Genomic DNA, 19,939 nt, shown 5'->3' on the forward strand with positions numbered 1-19,939 from the left:
CCTCCCAGTATTTCAGATAGAAAGTGGGACACAGGTCTCCGTGCTAGGGCTTGTCCCCAGTGTGTACTACCTGTGTGTCTCAGTGCCAACCAGGAAGGGGCAGAAGTGAGGGGCTCCTTCCCAGGCCCCAACCTGCAGTCTTTGAAACTCAACCTCTCTTCAGTTGGGCAGACCTTTATCTCCTTTGAAATAAGAAAATAGCTTCTCTTATATCTTCATACGTTTTCCCCAAATCTGTGGGTTTATGGTATAAATTTTGTGCTTTGTATCCTCCAGGCTTTGCTCTTTGTAATCAAAACCAAGCTTCTGGCATCAAACAAAATAAACACAAATCCAAATGTGTCAGCGTCCTATTGCTGCTGTAACCAATCAACACAAAATTAGGAGCTTAAAACAATACAAAGTATCTTATGTAGTTCTGGAGGTCAAAAGTCCAAAATGGGTCCCCTGGGCTAAAATCGAAAGTGTTGGCAGAGTCAACATTCCTTTCTGGAGGCTGGAGGGGAGAATCCTTTTCCTTGTCTTTTCTAGCTTCTGGAGGCCGCCTACACCCTTGGCTTGTAGCCCCCTCCATGATCAAAGACATCAGTGTAGCTTCTTCAAGACTCTCTCTAACTCTGACCTCCTCCTCTGCCTCCCTCTCCCACTTTTAAGGACCCTTGTGATTTTATTGGGCCCACCTGGACAATCCGGGATAATCCCTCTATTTTAAACTCATCTGATTAGTAACCTTAATTCCATCTGCAACCTTAATTCCCACTTGCCTGTAACATAACAAGTTCACAGGTCCGTGAGAACAGCATGTGGACACCTTTGGAGGGACGATTACTCTGCTTACCGGTCAAATAATAACTCCTTTGTCAAAGGCTTAATTCATATGATCAAAAGCTATGACTTTCAAAAGTATAGTTTTTGTTATTGATTTAACAAGATCTACTTAGTAGTTCCAGAGCCAATGACTTGACTTAATAAAACATTTTTTTTAAATTTAAAAATGTTTCTATCATCCTATAGGTGATACAGATTGGAAGCTATTACTGTTCATTGACCTGTGGGGCTAACATAATGGGTATCGGAAAGCTCAGTGGATGTTGGGAAGCTCATGAAGAAAAAAGAAATCCCTCAATTTTAGGTCTCCAAATTTAATCTTGTTTCACGTATATGGGTCATACTACACAACCTGTGTTTGTAACCTGATTTAAGTCACTTGAAATTGTAAAGCAGATATCTTTCTATGGCAATAAATCTGACCTTATTACATCATTTTAATTTCTGCAAAGTATTCCCCTATTTATCCAGCTGGCTTCGCATTGTTGCTGCTACTGGGTATCACTAGAATGCAAGGCCCGTTTCTGGCCCTTATTGTGCTGCATGCGTAGTATAGCTGCAGCATCCTGACCTAGGCAGCTCCATGACCTAGGCAGTTAGGTGGTTATTCAAAGCAAGGTAGAGCAGGCAGCAGAGAAGTACCAGCTCTGGATCCCAGCCCTCATCTGGGGTAAGGATGACTCTCGGGGAGCTGTTCTGACTCCAGGTGCTGATAGCAGAGGCTTTCCTGGCACCCTGCAGCACTGCCCTGAGAAATGATTATTTAAGGGATGTGAGGGGTGAGGAGGTGGGGGAGGGGTAGAGTGGTCACAGTGACCTGGAGGTGCTTTGATCAAGTGACGGTGATTCGAGACTATGAATGGTGAGAGTGACATTGGTCAGGGGGCCAGAGGCAGCCATGGCAGGGGTCCATCCCTGGAAGACCTGGGCCACTTGGCAGGGGACAGGTAACCCAGGAACTGGACCGGGCTCTGTCACGCTTGCTTCCCTGGTGACTTTTTCTCTCTCTATCAAACAGAGCAGCCTCTCCCTTCAGTCTGCTCTCACATTGCTGCGTCCCGAAAACCGTCACATTCTTCTGCAGCTTTCAGCTCTGAGTCTTTGCCCACTTATTGTATATTCTTTTGGTCTTTTTGGTGGGGGAATCCAAGGATTTATTTAACCCAGCAATCAAACTGGTCATTTAAAATAATAGTACATCTTGTCCAAGTCTAAAAATAAATCCCCCTGGTATGGGAAGGCTAGCAAGGGGAAGTTGGGTAGAGCAGGCTGCAAACGTTTTATAGCCCAGTTAGCCAGGGCTTGAGCCCACTTTTCTTTCATCCCTCCTTGTCCTGACATGGGCGGGAGTCAGAGCGCCTTCTGTTTGCCTCGATTAGAGTCAGCCTCCACCTTCCCCCAAGCCCAACTGCCCTTCTCAGGACACAGGCTGCATTCACCATGCCTCGCTCTGCCCCAGCCCTTTGCAGATTTTATGAAAGGCGTTTTCACTTGGATTAAACAGGCACTGTGTTTGTGTGCGGCGTGTGTAAAGGAGAAAATGAATCACTTCGACTTTGGGCAAAGGACTGGAGGTGTTGTGTTTGTCCTTCGCAATTACATAAACACACCAGAACCCATGAAAAAGAAAGAAAGATGTAGGGTGGGGAGGGGGCAAGCCGCGTCGAGGGCTTGGGGTGATCTGACAAGTTTAGCACATTTCCCATACGTTCAGTCTCAGAAAGCGTGTTCTGCCCGCTCACGACAGACGCCGAGGCCAAGGGAAAGTTTGAGGTTTTGCATTTCTGTTTGTGGTACCGGAAAAGGCTTATGATCTGAGGGCTTGATTCAGTGAAACAACATCGCCTTCCACACATTTGCTTCGCAAGGAGGGCAGGAGTTGGAAGCGACCGTTTTGAGATGTTAAAGATTTGCTGGCAGAGGGAAAGGGATTTTTTTTCCTCCCTCCCTGCCGAGGAAAAACAGTTCTAACGAGGAGTTACTTTGTAATTTTAACTCCCATTCAAATACTCCCAGCCCTAGAAGCTGCCGTTGATCCCCCGCGACTTCTTTTTTTTTTTTTTAACATCTTTATTAGAGTATAATTGCTTTACAATGGTGTGTTAGTTTCTGCTTTATAACAAAGTGAATCAGTTATACTCAGAAGGGACCGGTCACGGCGCTCCCTCCTCCCTGGAGCCCCCGGCATGAGTTTGCAGAAGAGACTCTTCCCTGGAAGGGAGAATGGTGAGTGAGGCGGCTTCTAGGGGCTTCACGGGGAGGTGGGGATGGAGGGTTTGACTTTGTTTTTGGACACCGAGGGGTGGAAACCTAGGGAAGCATAATTTTGGTTATGCCGTGTGGTGTGGTGTGTGTGGTGTGTGTGTGTGCACGTGTGCGGTGCAGCGGGACACAGTCCCTCCCAGTCTGTCTGCGTTGTCCTCACAGAGGCTGGCTGAATGCTCACTAGGCTGCTTGGTGGAGGGGTGACAGATGGATGTATCACAGGACCCCCAAGGGGGATGAGAGTGAGCCCTGGCCAGGGCAGCTGCTTCCTACCTGCCCGTTCTTCCTCTGTGAGTGGTCCTGGCAACACTCAGGGGTGGGGATATCAATATCTAAATGCTCAAAGCCGTCAGGGTCCCCATGGCTGGACTCCGCTTCTAGCAGGATGCAGAACACAAGGGGGAGCTGCTCAGCACCTGGGGGAGACCGGGGAGCAGGTCTCTGGAGCAGGGGGCCCCCTGAGCCTCATGGATCTGAGCCCCGGGAGGGGCGCCAGGTACCCCGGCCAGACTCCCTGCCTTGTTGCAGGTACAGCCCCGTGGATCAGATCATTTCTTATGACAACCTCCTTCCTTTGCTCCAGAAGCATAAACAAACAGGCATCAGGGAAAAGGATTTTAACCCCTCAGCCTAGCTTTTAAAGTCAACACTTGGCAAAACTTCAGCTCTGTCGTAACTTTGGCATAAGAGAATAAACACGTGGTTTTCTTTAAAAAGGAGAGCAAGGCGGGTCAAAGGCACATTCTGGCTCTTTCTGCTCCAGGAAGATATGATAGAGACGGCTAGAACCCTGGGATCCATTTGGTTAGGTTCTGTTAAAGAATTCTCTGAATTCTGAAGAAAGACAGTGGGGCACAGGGGCCCAGAACCCGGGCTGTGGGGACGGAATCTTGGCTCTGAGATGAACAGGCTAGTTGGTGTGGGGAAAGGTATTTAACCTCGCTATGGCTCAGTTTCCTCCTCTGCAAAACAGGGGTCATAAATTCCTACCACACAGGACTATAGAAGCCGTAAATGAGATGAAGCTGGTGAAACGGCCCGAGCAGCATCTGTGCGATACAGAGAACGTTTCAACCCCCAAAGCAGCTGCTCCCCTGTTCCCCTGTCGTGACACAGGAACCCTCACAGAGCACTCAGCCCTTGGGGATGAAAGAAGGAGGGTCCCATGGCCATGGCCTCCCTCTCTTGCAGAAGGTGGGCCAAGCTTCAGAGATAAAGTACAGGATGCATTTTCTTACACTGGGGGATCTTTGAGGACTGGACCTCACCTGGTATTTAGTAGGCGCTTGACGTGTGCTGAAAGCATTTCCTTCATTTTTATTTCCATGGGGTCCTGCCGCTTCCTGTCCCTGGCTGCATCACCATCTCTGGTTGGGTTTCCCTGGTGCGTGTAGGAAGTTCACTGGAGAGCGTTGCTCCAACACAAACCTCAGCCAGTCCAGCCGATCCCATGGGGCTTTGTACCCTTGCAATGACCCAACACTGCATGTGGGCTGCCCTGGGGAGAGGCCGCTGCCTTCAGCTGAGGGTAAGTCCTGGAGAGAGGTTCCGCTCTGAGCTGTTCCAGGCAAGCTGTGTGCCAGCTGTGAGAATGAGTACTCAGTCCTGGGGCAACAACCCACAGCATCACTTCTCGACGGTGATCGAGTCCCTTCTTTCCTCTGAGTTCAGTAGCTGGAAGGTTGGGGGTTCAATGCACGGACACCCGTTCAGTTACATTCTTACACAGCATTGTGACCTTGGATAAGCCCCTTCCCGTATCCAGGACTCACTGTCGCTGTCTGTAAGGTGGATGGAAGGTGTTAAGGAGAGATGGTCTCTAAGAACCCTTCTAGCGCTGCCTTTCCCCACGTGCAGATTCTGAGCACGTGACAAGGTGGTTGGTTGTACCCCCAGCAATAGTTGGGTCACGTGATCTCCTCCACAGGTGCCTCCGTTCCTTCCGGCAGAAAATGGAATCAAGATATACCTGGGGGCCCTTGTGAGTCCCCATGGCCAGCTGTCGGCAGGGAGGGGCCGGGCCTGTGAGATGCAGAGGGAGGGTCTGTGTAGGGCTGGAGGGCGGGGGTGGGGTTTGAGGAGAATTCTGCCGTATGCTTTCTCCCTCCTCACCCCTGCTCTTCTCCCCAAAACAAAGTAAAACCACATTGGACGCTGCCATCCATCTTTTTCTTTCTTTCTTTCTTTCTTTTTTTTGCGGTACGCGGGCCTCTCACTGCTGTGGCCTCTCCCGTTGCGGAGCACAGGCTCCGGACGCGCAGGCTCAGTGGCCATGGCTCACAGGCCCAGTCGCTCCGCGGCATGTGGGATCTTCCCGGACCGGGGCACGAACCCATGTCCCCTGGCATCGTTAGGCGGACTCTCAACCACTGCGCCACCAGGGAAGCCCTGCCATCCACCTCTCATGGTAAGGAGGTATATAATGTTGCCTGGGACAGGCATGGACGTAGCTGGCTTTATTTCATTGCCTTTCCCACCCCACCACAGATTTTCTATTTATTTTTCAACCTACAAAGAGTGAAGTCACTATCTCAAACACTTGGAATTCATTCTCAACAGATTATTTATTTAGAGCAGTCTGTGCTTCAGGCATCGTGCTGGGCTCTGATGATCTGATGGGAGACTTGAGATTAAACAATCATACAAGCATCAATATAATGACAAGAGGGTTAGTTTTTTTTTTTTTTTGGAGTATAGTTGCTTTACAGTGTTGCGTTAGTTTCTGCTGTACAACAAAGTAAGTCAGCTATACATATACATATATCCCCCTCTTTTGTGGATTTCCTTCCCATTTAGGTCACCACAGAGCACTGAGTAGAGATCCCTGTGCTATACAGCAGGTTCTCCTTAGTTATCTATTTTATACATAGTAGTGTATACATGTCAATCCCAATCTCCCAATCCATCCCACCCCCCTTTCCCCCCTTGGCGTCCATACTTTTTTTCTCTACGTCTGTGTCTCTATTTCTGCTTTGCAAATAAGTTCATCTGTACCATTTTTCTAGATTCCACACACATATGCGTTAATTTACAATATTTGTTTTTCTCTTTTTGACTGATTTCACTCTGTATGACAGACCAAAGAGGGTTAGTTGCAATGAGAAGCTCTAACCAGGGAACCGACCTAGTCTAGTGGTCAGGGCAGGCCTCCCTGAGGAGGTGCCCTTTGAGCTCTGTGCAGGTGTATAGGAGCGAGGTCAGGTGCAGAGGTAGGGAAGCAAGCTCTAGGTAAAGAGAACAGCATGCCGAAGAATAAGGATGAGAAAAGAGAACTGTCTCAACTCTTACGAGCTTAACTTTGTCACTGTGAGCTCTGTAAGCATCCTTCCATCCAGTCTGTTTTCCTTGCAGAATCTTTTAAAAAATCATCCTCGAGACTTGTTAGCTCAGGGGAAAAGAGATTTTGCTGGAGGCCAGGTCTCAACAGCCCTCTCTCCGTGTGACAGCCGGTTCTCTCTGTTCCCCACATCTGGCGGCCAACCCCTGAGGGTGCCTCCTGGAAATCTCTCTGCAATTACTAGCACCTCCCTCCACCTGGGCGCTTTTAGCATCAGGCGCTGATTTAGGACCCTGATGGGCACTGACTCACTGCATCTTCCCCCCACAGCCCTATGAGGCCAATGCCTTGTCTTGATCGTATAGGTAAGCCAAAATGAGGCCTGGGGAGCTTATCCAAATGGTGAGTGGCAGGACTGAGATTTGAACCCAGGGCAGGTCTGTTTCATTCTAAAGCTTGAGTTCTTAGCATGTGGCTGAAAAATAACAATAATGATCCTGAGGTACGTACAGACTGATTCCCGTGCTGACGTTTCCACTTGGGGTTAGGGTTCTCAGTTCCTGCAAAGTTTTCAGAACCATCACCATTATGGCCCCCACATTATGGACCCTTCAGATTGCTTTCAGTGGTATTTTTTCCAAAATCTTATTAAAAACGTTCAAACATACAGGAAGGTGGAAAGAACCGTAGTCTAACAAGCACATACCCACTGTCTAGCTTCCACAAGTAACACTTCATTTGCCTTCTCACGTGACCATCCGCCCCTCTATCCATCCACCCATGCATGAATCTTATTTTTTGAATACATTTCCAAATAAGTTTCAGGCACCATTGCACTTCACTTCTAAACAGTTCAACATGGATGTAATTAAATCAAGTTCAGGGTTTGCCTACTATTCTCCTTTTAGGTAAAATTTACACACAGTGCATGTACATATCTTATGTGTACCATTTGATTAATTTTGACAAATAGATACACCTGTGTAAGACAAACTCTTAGCGTGGTGGGAACATTATTCTCACCCCAGAGAGCTCTTCCATTCCCCTTCTCAGTTGCTTTCAGTTTTTCCTAATAATATATAACATGTCACTAGATTTAAGGGCCTGGTTTAATGAAGTACAGAACCTGCCTTGTCCTGCCTTGGCCGTGAGGGCAGAACCCTTGGTGGTAAAGGCCCCCAAGTCTGCTGGGGAGGCCTCACAATGGGTTCAAGTGCAGATTTTGGCTGGGGTTTTGGGAGAAGGGGACAGCATCAAGCAGAAGGTTTTGGGGGGCTGAGGGGAAGCAGATATAGTTAGTGGTGCAGACAGGGCACGGGCTCCGGGAGCTCCGGTTGGGGCTCCGGGGTCTGTCAGTGGGTTCAGGCACAGGCCAGGATGGAGGAGATGGGGCAGGTGCCCTTTCGTGGGAACTGGACCCTTGGGTGGCGGGGAGAACCGTGCCAAGGCTCCGTATATACTCGTGTGTCCTAGGGCCTCACGGGGGGTCCCCACGGGGTCAGGGTGATAGGGACCAAGCTGTTTTCACTGGGGCTGCCTTCTAGTTCCTGATGCAGTCCAGACGGGTCCAGGAATTGGAGCCAGTACGTGCATCTGTCACTGGGAAAATGGACACAGAAGCAACCAAAATGGGTACCATGCAGTGTAGGGCAGATACGTTTCGAGTGTCTGAACAGCTGTGATGGAATGAGATGGCAATGGAGAGGGTCCAGACCCAGGGGCTTCTGGCTCCGGCACCCTGCATGCTGCCCTTCCCACTGTGGATGGCGTCTGGGGCATCGCGGGCGGAAGGCGGTTGAAGGAGGGCAGCGCTGATGCTTGTGGAAACACCACCGCACGTCAGGCGGCGACAGCATTCTTATTGAAGTCTTATAATCACACATGTTACAAAGGAGACATCTGCAGCTCAGAAGGGGGCGTGGCTTCTCCCAGGTCACACAGCCAGTCCGCAGCAGCCTCGTGGTAAGAGCTCAGGCCTCTGGACTCCTGGACCAGCGCTCTTCCTGCACAGACCCCGCGGTGGTGCACATATGCATCCCTGGGCATGCAGTCAGTTATATCCGTCTGTCTCTACGTCTATATTATATCTGCGGCTATGCATCTGACCACAAAGGTCCCTCTCTCCCTCCTTCCTCCTGCCTTTTTGCCCTGTTTCTTTTCTTCTTCTCATCTCTTCCTCTAACAGGTATTTAACATCCACTTTATGCCAAGGACTGTGTAGGGCAAGAGAGAGAGAGAGAGAGAGAGAGGAGACACAGTCCCTGGCATCAAGGGTCTCACAGTTACCGGGTAAGACCCAGATGAGAGAGCTTTGAGTGTACAGAAGGGCAGCTCCTTTTTCCATTCATCTGTTGATGGACATTTAGGTTGCTTCCAAGTCCTGGCTATGTGTGGTACATATATACAATGGAATATTACTCAGCCATAAAAAGGAACGAAATTGGGTCATTTGTAGAGATGTAAATGGACCTAGAGAGTGTCATACAGAATGAAGTAAGTCAGAAAGAGAAAAACAAATATTGTATATTAACGCATATATGTGGAATCTAGAAAAATGGTACAGATGATCTTATTTGCAAAGCAGAAATAGAGACGTAGAGAACAAACATATGGATAGCAAGGAGGAACGTGGGGTGTGGGAGGAATTGGGAGATTGGGATCGACACATATACACTCTTGATACCATGTATAATGTAGATAACTAATGAGGACCTACTGCATAGCGCTAGGAACTCTACTCAATGCACCGTGGTGACCTAAATGGGAAGGAAATCAAAAAAGAGGGGATATGTGTATATGTATAGCTGATTCACTTTGCTGTACAGCAGAAACTAACACAACATTGTAAAGCAACTATACTCCAATAAAAATTAATTAAAAAAAAAAAGAAATTGCATTCTCCTCTCCACCGCCCCGCCCCGCCAAAAAGAAGGGCAGCTCCTAATTCCATCAGTGAGTTGGGAGGGAGGTGTCAGGGAAGACTTCCTGGAGGAGAGGACTCTGAGCCAAACCTTGAAAAACACAGGAGAGCTGGCCGGGAAGCAGGGGCTCTGGGAGTTAGAAAGCGCATTGTGTGCCGAGGCGCGGAGGTGGGAGAAGGCACGAAGAGTCTGGAGGAACTTCAAGCCAAGGGAGACAGTCTGCGACCTTGGGCAGGGACTGAAAATTTTTACTTATTGAGTCAGTCATGTCACGACAATAACAAATGAAGAAAAGAAAGCAGGGATTTCTTCAAATTTAAAAATGTTACTTTCTGATGCAAGGCAGGAAGCGGCATTCCTCAGATAATTGTGTGGGCAGAAGGACTGCAGGAGGGGGACGGGCAGCCTCCCCGGCTGGCCAGGCTTGCTCCACCTCGGCTCGTCCCCTGTCCTGTGTGAACACGCTCCGGAGGGGGCCGGGCCCCCCGGCTGGGGGAGCTCCGGCATCCTATGAGAGCCAGAAAAGACGGGGCACTTGACTGTCTCTACGCCCTTGGACCGAACACACGGTTCCTGCCAAAATCTTACTGAGTGGAAACATCCCCAGCGCCCTCTCCTCCCCCTGGGTGTGTCATTCATTAATACCTGGCCTTTTCTTGTGGCCTGGTGAAGGGGGAGCTTGCTGTGCAAACCATCCTGATCTTGGCCTTGAAAAAGCACCGCCCAGACACCAATCCTTCCCTCCTGGTTTGGTGTTTAACCCTTTCTCAACCTCCCACCCATGTGACTGCACGGCCGGGGATGGGTAGGGATTTCCAGATTGCTCAACATGGCACAGTTTATTTATTCAACGTTTATTCCAAGGGCCAGGATTGCCTGGACTTTGTTGTCAGATAACCTTGGGTTCAAAGGCTGGCTCCGTGCCTTGGGAAAACCGTTTTCTCCCTTCCTCGTCCGGAAAATAGGGATAACGAATGGCGCCAACCCTACGATTAGAGTTGGGAGATAGATGCTGTGTTGTCAGTACTTAGTGAAGTGTCTGGCTCATAGCAGGCGCTGCGCGAGTGACAGTTGTTACTATTATTATTATCATTACTATTTTTGCCCGCACCACGCAGCATGAGGGATGTCAGTTCCCCGGCCAGAGATCGAACCTGTGCCCCCTGCGGTGGAAGCTCAGAGTCTCACCAGGGAACTGCCAGGGAAGTCCCAGTTGTTCCTATTATTCATCAGTCAAGGTTCTGTATCTCCAAGTGTTTTTCTTCATCCCACAGCTATGAATGAAACCAAGTGACTCTGCTCGGCCAATCCAAAGGGTTATTGGTGCTCTCAGAAATGAACTCTTTTCCCTTGCAGAGAACATTCTCACTCTGTCCCCATCAGTGACCTTGAGAGACTAGGAGAGAGGGTGTGAATATGTTTTTGAAGTTCTGTCTAAGTCTGAGCCTAGTCACATAAATTAGATGAAGAAAATGTCTGCCAGAGCTCTCTGTAAACGCTAAAATACAAACGAGTGCAGAAGCTCATTACATGGCGTTAGTCATTCATCTATTCATTCGGTTTGGGGTTGATTCATTCAGTAACTGTTTACCGAGCCCTTCTAGAACAGGCATGTCCTAGGGCTGGAGACCCTGCAGTGAACAAAGCTGGTGAATTCCTGTTTGGGGTGCTTGACTGTCCATGGGGCACAGAGATACAGACTAGAGACCGAATAGACTACAAGACACCTTCAGATGATGACGAGTTCTATGAAGAAAAGGAGACGAGATGGGGAGTAGCTGGGGCCTAGTGTAGACGGGGTGGAGAGGAAAGGTCACATTTAGGATATCAAGGCAGGAAGGAGACAGCCTTAGGAAGATCTGGAAGTAGGAAATTCCTGGAAGAGGAAACAGCTTGGAAAAAAGCTTTAGAGTGACATGGGCGTGGCTTCTTCAGCAAAGGGGAGACTAAGAGGGGCAAGACCATGTAAGTCTTTCCGGACGTGGTAAAGAATTTGGACTTTATTTTGAAACAGCAATGCAAAGCCTTGGGGAGGAGTAATGTGTGGGCCCCAGGGCTTTTCAGGGCAGTGGCACACTGCTCTGCATGGCACCATAATGGTAAATACATGATGTTATGCATTTGTCAAAGCCCACAGAATATGCAACCCAGAGAGCGAACCCTGATGTAACCTGTGGAATTTAGTCAATCACAATGTCTCAGTATTGATTTACCAATTGTAAGAATGCAGGATGTTAATAATAGGAGAGACCGTGAGTGGAGCATACGGGAACACTCTGTACTTTCTGTGCAATTTTTCTGTAAACTTAACACTGCTCTAAAAAAAAAAAATCCATTTTTTTTTTGTTTTGTTTTTTGCGGTACGCGGGCCCCTCACTGTTGCGGCCTCTCCCGTTGCGGAGCACAGGCTCCGGATGCACAGGCTCAGCGGCCATGGCTCACGGGCCCAGCCGCTCCGCAAAAAGTGGGATCTTCCCGGCCCGGGGCACGAACCCGTGTCCCCTGCATCGGCAGGCGGACTCTCAACCACTGCGCCACTAGGGAAGCCCTCTTTTTTATGTTTTTACTGTTTGATAATTTATGAAACATTTTTAGATACTTTATTACGTTTTTGCAATATACTTGCTATGTTATTACATTTTTACAATATCTGTGTTGAAAACAACATGAATGAAGAAATCCATGGATAATCGAAATTATTTTGATAGAAACTTGAACCATTTCCCTAAAGAAGTAGATACAAGAATAATTATCAGAGAGTGATGTTTTAATTCCTTTAAAGCACACATTGAGCTGTGACAGATGCATGAAGGTGTCAAGGTGAGGCTGACATTTGCCCAAACCCTCAATCTCCTTGGTGTCTTGTATTCCAAAACCAAAACAAAAGCATGTGGTTACTTCTAACAGCAAAAGTTTGTAGAGCTGTTCACAGGGGCTCCCTCTCCTGTTGTCTCCTTCGCTCTAACACCCTGCAGTGGGAGTTTTTTGTTATTTTTTACTTTTTATTTTTTGGCCATGTTGGGTCTTCGTTGCTGCGCACGGGCTTTCTCTAGTTGTGGTGAGTGGTGGCTACTCTTCGTTGCGGTGCACGGGCTTCTCATTGCGGTGTTTTCTCTTGTTGCGGAGCGTGGGCCGTAGGTGCTCGGCTTCAGTAACTGTGGCATGCGGGCTCTACAGTGCAGGCTCAGTAGTTGTGGTGCACGGGCTTAGTTGCTCCGTGGCACGTAGGATCTTCCCAGACCAGGGATCGAACCCATGTCCCCTGCATTGGCAGGAGGATCCTTAACCACTGCGCCACCAGGAAAGTCCCACGGTGGGAGTTTTTAATTCCATTTGGCAGAAGAGTAAACCAAAGTTGAGACGCGACCAAGATCCCATAGGAAGACCTTGCCCGAGCTTGGCATGTAGCTCAGGCGGGCCCCATTTCTCACCCAGGTGGGGCTCTCCCAGCTGCATCTTCCCGCCTTTCTTCAGGCACGAAATGAGCTCGCCTATGGAGACTGTCAGGGTGCAGAGGGAAGACTCCTTTTTCTGGAAGAGGTCCTGGAGGGCACTGATATGATACAGTCTCCACCACGAGGGAAACCACCCTGTGTCCGTAAAGGTCTGGGCAGGAATGAATTCACCTTTGGAGAGTGAGCAAGCATGTATCATCTGAAAATGGAGAGGCAGGGGGCTTCCATGGCGGTCCAGTGGTTAAGACTTTGCCTTCCAATGCAGGGGGTGTGGGTTTGATCCCTGGTCAGGGAGCTGGGATCCCACATGCCTCAGGGCCAAAAAAACAAAACATAAAACACAAGCAATATTGTAACAAATTCAATAAAGACTTTTAAAAAACAGAGAGTAATATTCCATTGTATAGACACTGGAATATTACTCAGCCACAAAAAGAAACAAAATTGAGTTATTTGTAGTGAGGTGGATGGACCTAGAGTCTGTCATACACACTGAAGTAAGTCAGAAAGAGAAAAACAAATACCGTATGCTAACGCATATATATGGAATCTAAAAAAAAAAAAAAGGTCATGAAGAACCTAGGGGCAAGATGGGAATAAAGACGCAGACCTATTAGAGAATGGACTTGAGGACACGGGGAGGGGGAAAGGTAAGCCGGGACGAAGTGAGAGAGTGGCATGGACATATATACACTACCAAATGTAAAATAGATAGCTAGTGGGAAGCAGCCGTATAGCACGGGGAGATGAGCTCAGTGCTTTGTGAACTCCTGGAGGGGTGGGATAGTGAGGGTGGGAGGGAGATGCAAGAGGGAAGAGATATGGGAACATATGTATATATATAACTGATTCACTTTGTTATAAAGCAGAAACTAACACACCATTGTAAAGCCATTATACTCCAATAAAGATGTTAAAAAAAAAATGGAGAGGCAGGAAGTGGATTCAGGTACAGGTGACAAGGCGTAGAAGGGAGGCTGTGGGGTCTGGGAAGGGCAAGGCTGGCCTCCTCACACCTGGGCTACCAGATCGCCCCCCCACCTTTCTGCCAGTGAAACAGCCTGGGCAGTTGATCCCCGGGCCCCAGCCTTGACTACACTGCAGGTGTGAGCAGAGCAGGCAACACTGACCGAGGCCCAGGCTTCCTGCACTTTAGAAGTTACTCCACTGCGCCCCAGACTCAGCCCTGCCATGTGGAACTGCCCCCTACACCCTCTGACAAAGGCAGCTTTATCCCCAAAGTGCCTCCCTTGTGACCGTGGGCCTTGTTCCCACAGTAGTGCCTGGATCTCCAAAGCCTTGCTTGGAATTCCCAGGGCTTCCTACGAGTTGCACCTACACCCTCATTAAAGCCCCCAGTCAGCCCTGAAACGTTTGGTGGTGAGCAGAGGAAAGCATTCCACTTGTTAGAAGAGAGGGCCACACAGAAGTCCCGGCCCGGCACGTACAAACAGCTCACAGAGACCGTGCTTAGGCGAGATGTGTGGGATGGTCATTAAGGGGCAGACGGGTTAAATGTCACCCTTAGATCAGGCTCTCCGAGGGGACATGCGGGGGCAAAGCACTCTAACCATGCAATGAGAATCCTGATAGGACACACAGATTGCCTTGTCCCTTTGTGCCGCGGTTCTCAACACTCTCTACGTAAGTGAAGTCCTCGGTTCTCAGACTTGAGCGGGTACCAGATGATTCTGGAGGGCCTGCAAAAGCAGAGTGCCAGGCCCGACCCCCAGAGTTTCTGATTCCAGAGGACTAGATGCAGCCTGAGAATCTGCATTTCTAGCAGAAGTTTCTACGGGCTCAAACTTGTTACATAACTTATTTTTTCCAGTGATCTCTTGGAGGCATCCCTTTTGATGCCTACAACTGGCGTGGGGACCAGACTGGCTCCTGAGAGCCAGTTTCTTATTTTAAGGACAGCCTAGCATAGAGAGGCAGCATGATGCCATGAAAAGAGCCTGGGCTTTGGAGTCGGGTGGATCTCAGTTAGACTCCTGACGGGATCCCTTGCTAGCTAGGTGACCCCTGGGAAGGCGCTGGATTTTGCTGAACCAGGAGTGGGCTATGACCCAGGGTCACCAGGTCTGGCACACAGTAGGTACTCAGTGAATCTCTGTGCGGTGACCTTTTCACCTGTAAAATGAGTATGGTACTGGGACCCCAACGAGGAACCTCGCTGGGCTCTGGGGTTCTGGGCGGCGCTGGCCTCCTGGGTGTTCTCTGCCAGCCCAGCAGATGGTGGAATTTGTTCTGAGCCGAGCTTCCCAGCGCTGGCAGCCCGGCCTTTTTGGACCAAGCGTCTTCACGCAGAGAAGTCAGATGGCTCAGGTCGGGAGTCTCCAAGCGAGCCGGTGCCAGGTTGGACACATTTGCCCTGAGTCACCTGTCCAGAGCAGGTTGTGAGAGCGTTGTCCGACTCACAGCATCCCAGCCATCAGCGCCTGAGATCCGATTTGAGACCAGCCTCTGAGTGAGAAAGGAGCGTCCATTTCTCATTCTTTGCCGGCTCTGACCCAGGCCCGGGCCCTGACTTTCCCGGGATAAATGGTTCCGTGGTCCCGGCTGGGCAGTTGGAGAGCAAAGCCCCAGGGGCTGTGAGCAGAGAGGTAGGTGGGCCCGGGTGAGAGAAGGTCCCTCAGGCAGCGGTTCTGACCAGGTGGCAGCTAACGGACGCAGGAGGCTGGCTTCTCTGACCTGCATGGGGACGGGGCCCGGTTGCTGGAACTTGGGCACCTGTTTGGAGGCTGTGCTGGGTTGGGCAGGAGGGGAAATGGTCACTGGGGTAGGAATCGGGTGCCACCTTTGGTTGCAGAGGGGTGGGGGAGGAAGCCGTTTGAGACGTTGGCGTGGGGAGAGGGCTGTCACTTGTCCTCGCTTTGTAGCCCTGGGAGCTTCTGGTTCTAGGATTTCTGCCTGAACAGCCAAGACCTCATCCTTGGGACTGGGGATATGGAAGGCGGCGGAAGGAAGGATGGAGAGACCAGAGGAGGCCCCCCCACTGCTCACTATGCTTCCCCTCTCCCAGGTGGGCACGGTGCGTGGGCAGCCCTGCCACAGGCCTTGGGAAGACTGTCACTCCACTTGCTTTAGATGAGGGTCCACTTGCTTTAGACTAATTCCGCATGGTTTCAGTCCCACGGTTGGCGCTCCTTTGGTTGATAAAGCTGCTTGCTTTCTGTTGTCGGAGGACTCAGCAGATTCCTTGCTCCGTGAGGACACAGGGCAGCATCTTCCTTCTCTTTTTTTTTAAATTTGAATTAATTAATTAGGCCACGCAGCTCGGCATGCGGGATCTTCCCCGACCAGGGATGGAACCCACTCCCCCTGCAGTGGAAGTGCGGAGTCTTAACCGCTAGACCACCAAGGAAGTCCCATCCACTTCCTTCTCTTGCCAAGTGAAATCCTCCCGTTTCTGGTAGAGACCGTCAAAGGAGCCGAGCGCCAAGCCTTCCTTACTTCCCCAAGCAGCCCGGGATGCTGCCCTGTGGCTTCTTTCCCTTTCTCCAGGCTGCTGGGAAGGACAGGATGGCTCCATTCCTTTCCTCTCCTCTGTTCTCTTTTTTGTCCTGCAGTTAAGTGGCGGTCAACATTCATGACCACAGTTGAGGGTACCTTCTGTATTCCACGCATGACGAGGGCATGAGCTATCAGGGTGCGACAGCCCCCTCCTTGAAGCCCCGGCTATATATTTATTCACCTCCACTGACGTTTATTAATCACACTGAACACCCAATCATTTCCTGTGCACTCTTCCTGCCCCAGGCTCTGTGCTAAAATCTTTTCCTGCATCATCTCGTTTAAGCCTTAACAGCAACCCTGAGTTAAGTAGTGTATCCCCGCAAACTGCGAGACGAGGTGACTCGCCCAGGGTCACTCAGCTAGAAAGTGGCACTGAACCCCAGCCTGTCTGACTCCAAACTCTACAATCTTAACTGCTCTGCTACATGCCTCAACAAATATTTCTATTTCCAAAACACAAAGATGGTCATATATCCACAGGGTAAAAAAAAAAAAATCTGAGTTGGATTATAATTACCTACAGCAGATGTTTTCTAGTTCTTTTTATCCATGGAAACCTGTTTAGAATTGAAATCTTTCATAAAAATTCATGTGTCAACAGTTTGGAGCAGAATTATTCAGACTGAAGGCAGGCTAGGAGTTTGAGACCTGTCCCTTGCCAAACTCCCCACTCCCCTTTCTGGGCCCCAGCCAGCGTACCCCAGGGGTTTGGAGGTGAAGTGGGGAGGGTGCACTTTGAAATGAAAGCCACTCGCTAGCAGGATAGTGTCTTCATTCCTTAAGCACGACTGCTTGGCTACCTGAATTGGCCATTTGACCCTTTACCCCAGCCCCGCTCACACCCAGACTCCAGTGTTGCCAAGAGATCTGCTCCGATCTGAATACAGGGGCGTCTTTTAGAGCTTTGTGCCTTTGCTTGTTGTTCTGTCTGCTGGAAATGCTCACGCTTCTGTCTTTCCTTCCCACGTGGAAAACCCTCATTCAGCTTTCAAGCCTCAGCTCAGGGGCCGATTCCTTGGTGACACCATCCATAATGTCACTTCAGATGGGGGTACTTGATTCAGACCATTATTATGAAACTTCCCACACTAGGAATATTATCCACGTACTCATCTGTCTTCTCTCACTGGCTGTAAAGGACCATGCCTTCATCCTTTACATCACGAATGCCTGACACATGACGAATCTCAGAATATAGTTGTTGCAAAAATGAATGAACAATATCAACATAACAACAGCGCTAACTCTGACAATAGCACCTTGTATTTGCATTGTCCGTTTGGGCTGGCAACCCATTTTAATATATAAGATGTTTTGGATACTAAGACACAAATCAGTGTGAATAGCAACATACTGTTATATGCAGGGAGAAAAATACCCCCCAAGGCAAAATAAACAAGCTAAGAGCTTGGACTTTGGCTAGGAGGACTTTGGCTAGGAAGGCAGCCTGAAATTAGGAATTTCCTTCAAGTTCTTCTCTTGGATCCCAATTTATATAAGGACAAATCTATGTCGGTCCTGTAAGCTAGGCAAGTTATGGCAGAAGGATTAAGGGGGTCTGCATGAAAGAATGCAGAGCAGGGTGCTGAGGAAGGCTTGTGGAGGAGCAGGTCCCTGGGTGGAAGGCAGAGCCCATTGAGAGCTGTTATGCTTTTGCACGCTTGGAGATGCTGCAAGAGAGTGTGTGCCTTTCGCGGGAGCAGCTCATGAGTCTGGCAGTGCCTCCGTGCAATGCCCCAGATGCTGAGGACCACCCAGAGTGGGGATCTCCACTGGTCTTGCTTCTGGCTGAGACTTGGCTGCACATCTGGGCCAGAAATGTTTCTCAGGTAGACAGCTACAGCAGCTAGGACAGGGCTGCCCTACCTGGTCGACGGGAGGTGCACCAACCCCCCCCACCTCCCACAAACGTGTTCTCCAAATGATCAGAAGCTCTCCTCCCTCCTGGGATGGCTGGCACTAGGGCTTCCTCCACAGCAGCTCTCATCTGGCAAGGGAAAGCTCCAGTCAACCTGAGCCCTTCCTCAGTCTTCCATCTGCATATGAAAGATTTGAGCAGAAAATTTCAGGGTCGATCCCACCTCTCAAATCTGGAGAAGCACAGGTCTCTGAGTAAGGATGAGCAAAGGCACCCAAATCACGTACACGTGAAAAGATTCAGAGGCTCAGAAGGGACCTAAATGAGGAACCAAAGCAAATATCCTCAAATGAAAGTACTGTAGGAAATCAGAGAAAACTTTAGAGTAGTGGTTTTCAAACATGACCCATGAGTGGACTGAAAATCAATTTAGTGGGTTGAGAACAGCTTTTTTTTTTTTTTTTAAAGAAAAGGAATAGAGTTTATCAAAATGCATCAGGTTCTTGGCAAAATCATTTTAAAATAATGTTTATTGAAGATTAGTTGATTTATAATGTGTTAATTTCTGCTATACAGCAGTGTGACTCAGTTATTATTCTTTTTCATATTCTTTTCCATTCTGGTTTATCACAGGATATAGTTCCCTGTGCTATATAGTAGGACCTTGCTGTTTATCCATCCTATATATAATAGTTTACATCTGCTAATCCCAACCTCCCAATCCATCCCTCCCCCACCCCCTCCTCCTTGGCAACCACAAGTCTGTTCTCTATGTCTGTGAGTCTGTTTCTTTTTCGTAGATATGTTCGTTTGTGTTGTATTTTAGATTCCACACATAAGTGGTATCATATTTGTCTTTTTCCTTCTGACCTACTTTGCTTAGTATGATAATCTCTAGGTCCATCCATGTTACTGCAAATGGCACTATTTCATTCTTTTTATGGCTGAGTAATATACCATTGCATATATGTACACACCTTCTCATCCATTCATCTGTCGATGGACATTTAGGTTGTTTCCATGACCTGGCTATAGTAAATAGTGCTGCTATGAACATTGCGGTGCATGTATCTTTTCGAATTATACTTTTGTCTGGGTATGTGTCCAGGAGTGGGATGGCTGGGTCATATGCCAACTCTATTTTTAGTTTTCTGAGGAACCTCCATACTGTTCTCCATAATGGCTGCACCAATTTAAGAAAAATCATTTTTATATCATCTTTGTCATGTTTTCACCTTATTATACCATAGTAAGTGTGTTGTTTCATAAACCTTTTGTTTTGACTCTTTGTATTTATTTATATATTTATAACTATTTATATACGTAGACATCTAATGTGTTTATGTGGTACATACTGTGATGTAAAATGTAAATTCTTACTGTAGGTGAATATTTACAAAGTTTCAAGAACAGTACTGTAGAAAGAACATTGGGTGGGATTTGGAAAGGCAGAGATGTGTTAGGAGAGCATTTTCAGCCCCAAGTATTCTTGATCTTCTCTTTCAACAAGATGGTCTTATCCCCGTCATCCAAGGCAGGGATTCCAGACCTAAGTCAGCTATGGGGTGATCTTTCGCTTTTCCTATCCTCACCTGTCCTTAAATCGATTAGAGGGGTTTAAGCAAGGGAAAGAATTGGAAAAAGTGGGAGGCACTCTGGGCTCATGTGCCTTCCGTCTTCTCATCCTCCAAGGGTGTTCAGAGTCAATTCCAGCCACACTGCAGTGGTCCGAGCACCTGGGGCAGCTGCTGACGGAGGGAGGAGACCCATGGCCTTGACTAAGCAATGTCTGGGCACACACTTCCCCTGCACTGAG

At 48.7% G+C, this 19,939-nt stretch overlaps 1 protein-coding gene across 1 annotated transcript in view; it reads left to right on the plus strand.

Moving 5' to 3' along the window:
• Positions 1-2,594: 2,594 nt before the first annotated feature.
• IL16 (interleukin 16) overlaps positions 2,595-19,939 on the plus strand; it is a 116,605-nt gene continuing 99,260 nt past the window's right edge. The window contains exon 1 of the mRNA XM_060005335.1: positions 2,595-3,054. Coding sequence (XP_059861318.1) covers positions 3,015-3,054 — 40 coding nt within the window. The 5' untranslated portion in view covers positions 2,595-3,014. The remainder of the gene's footprint in view (positions 3,055-19,939) is intronic.

This window comes from Delphinus delphis, chromosome 2 (genome assembly GCF_949987515.2).
Source record: "Delphinus delphis chromosome 2, mDelDel1.2, whole genome shotgun sequence".
NCBI classification, from domain to species: domain Eukaryota; kingdom Metazoa; phylum Chordata; class Mammalia; order Artiodactyla; family Delphinidae; genus Delphinus; species Delphinus delphis.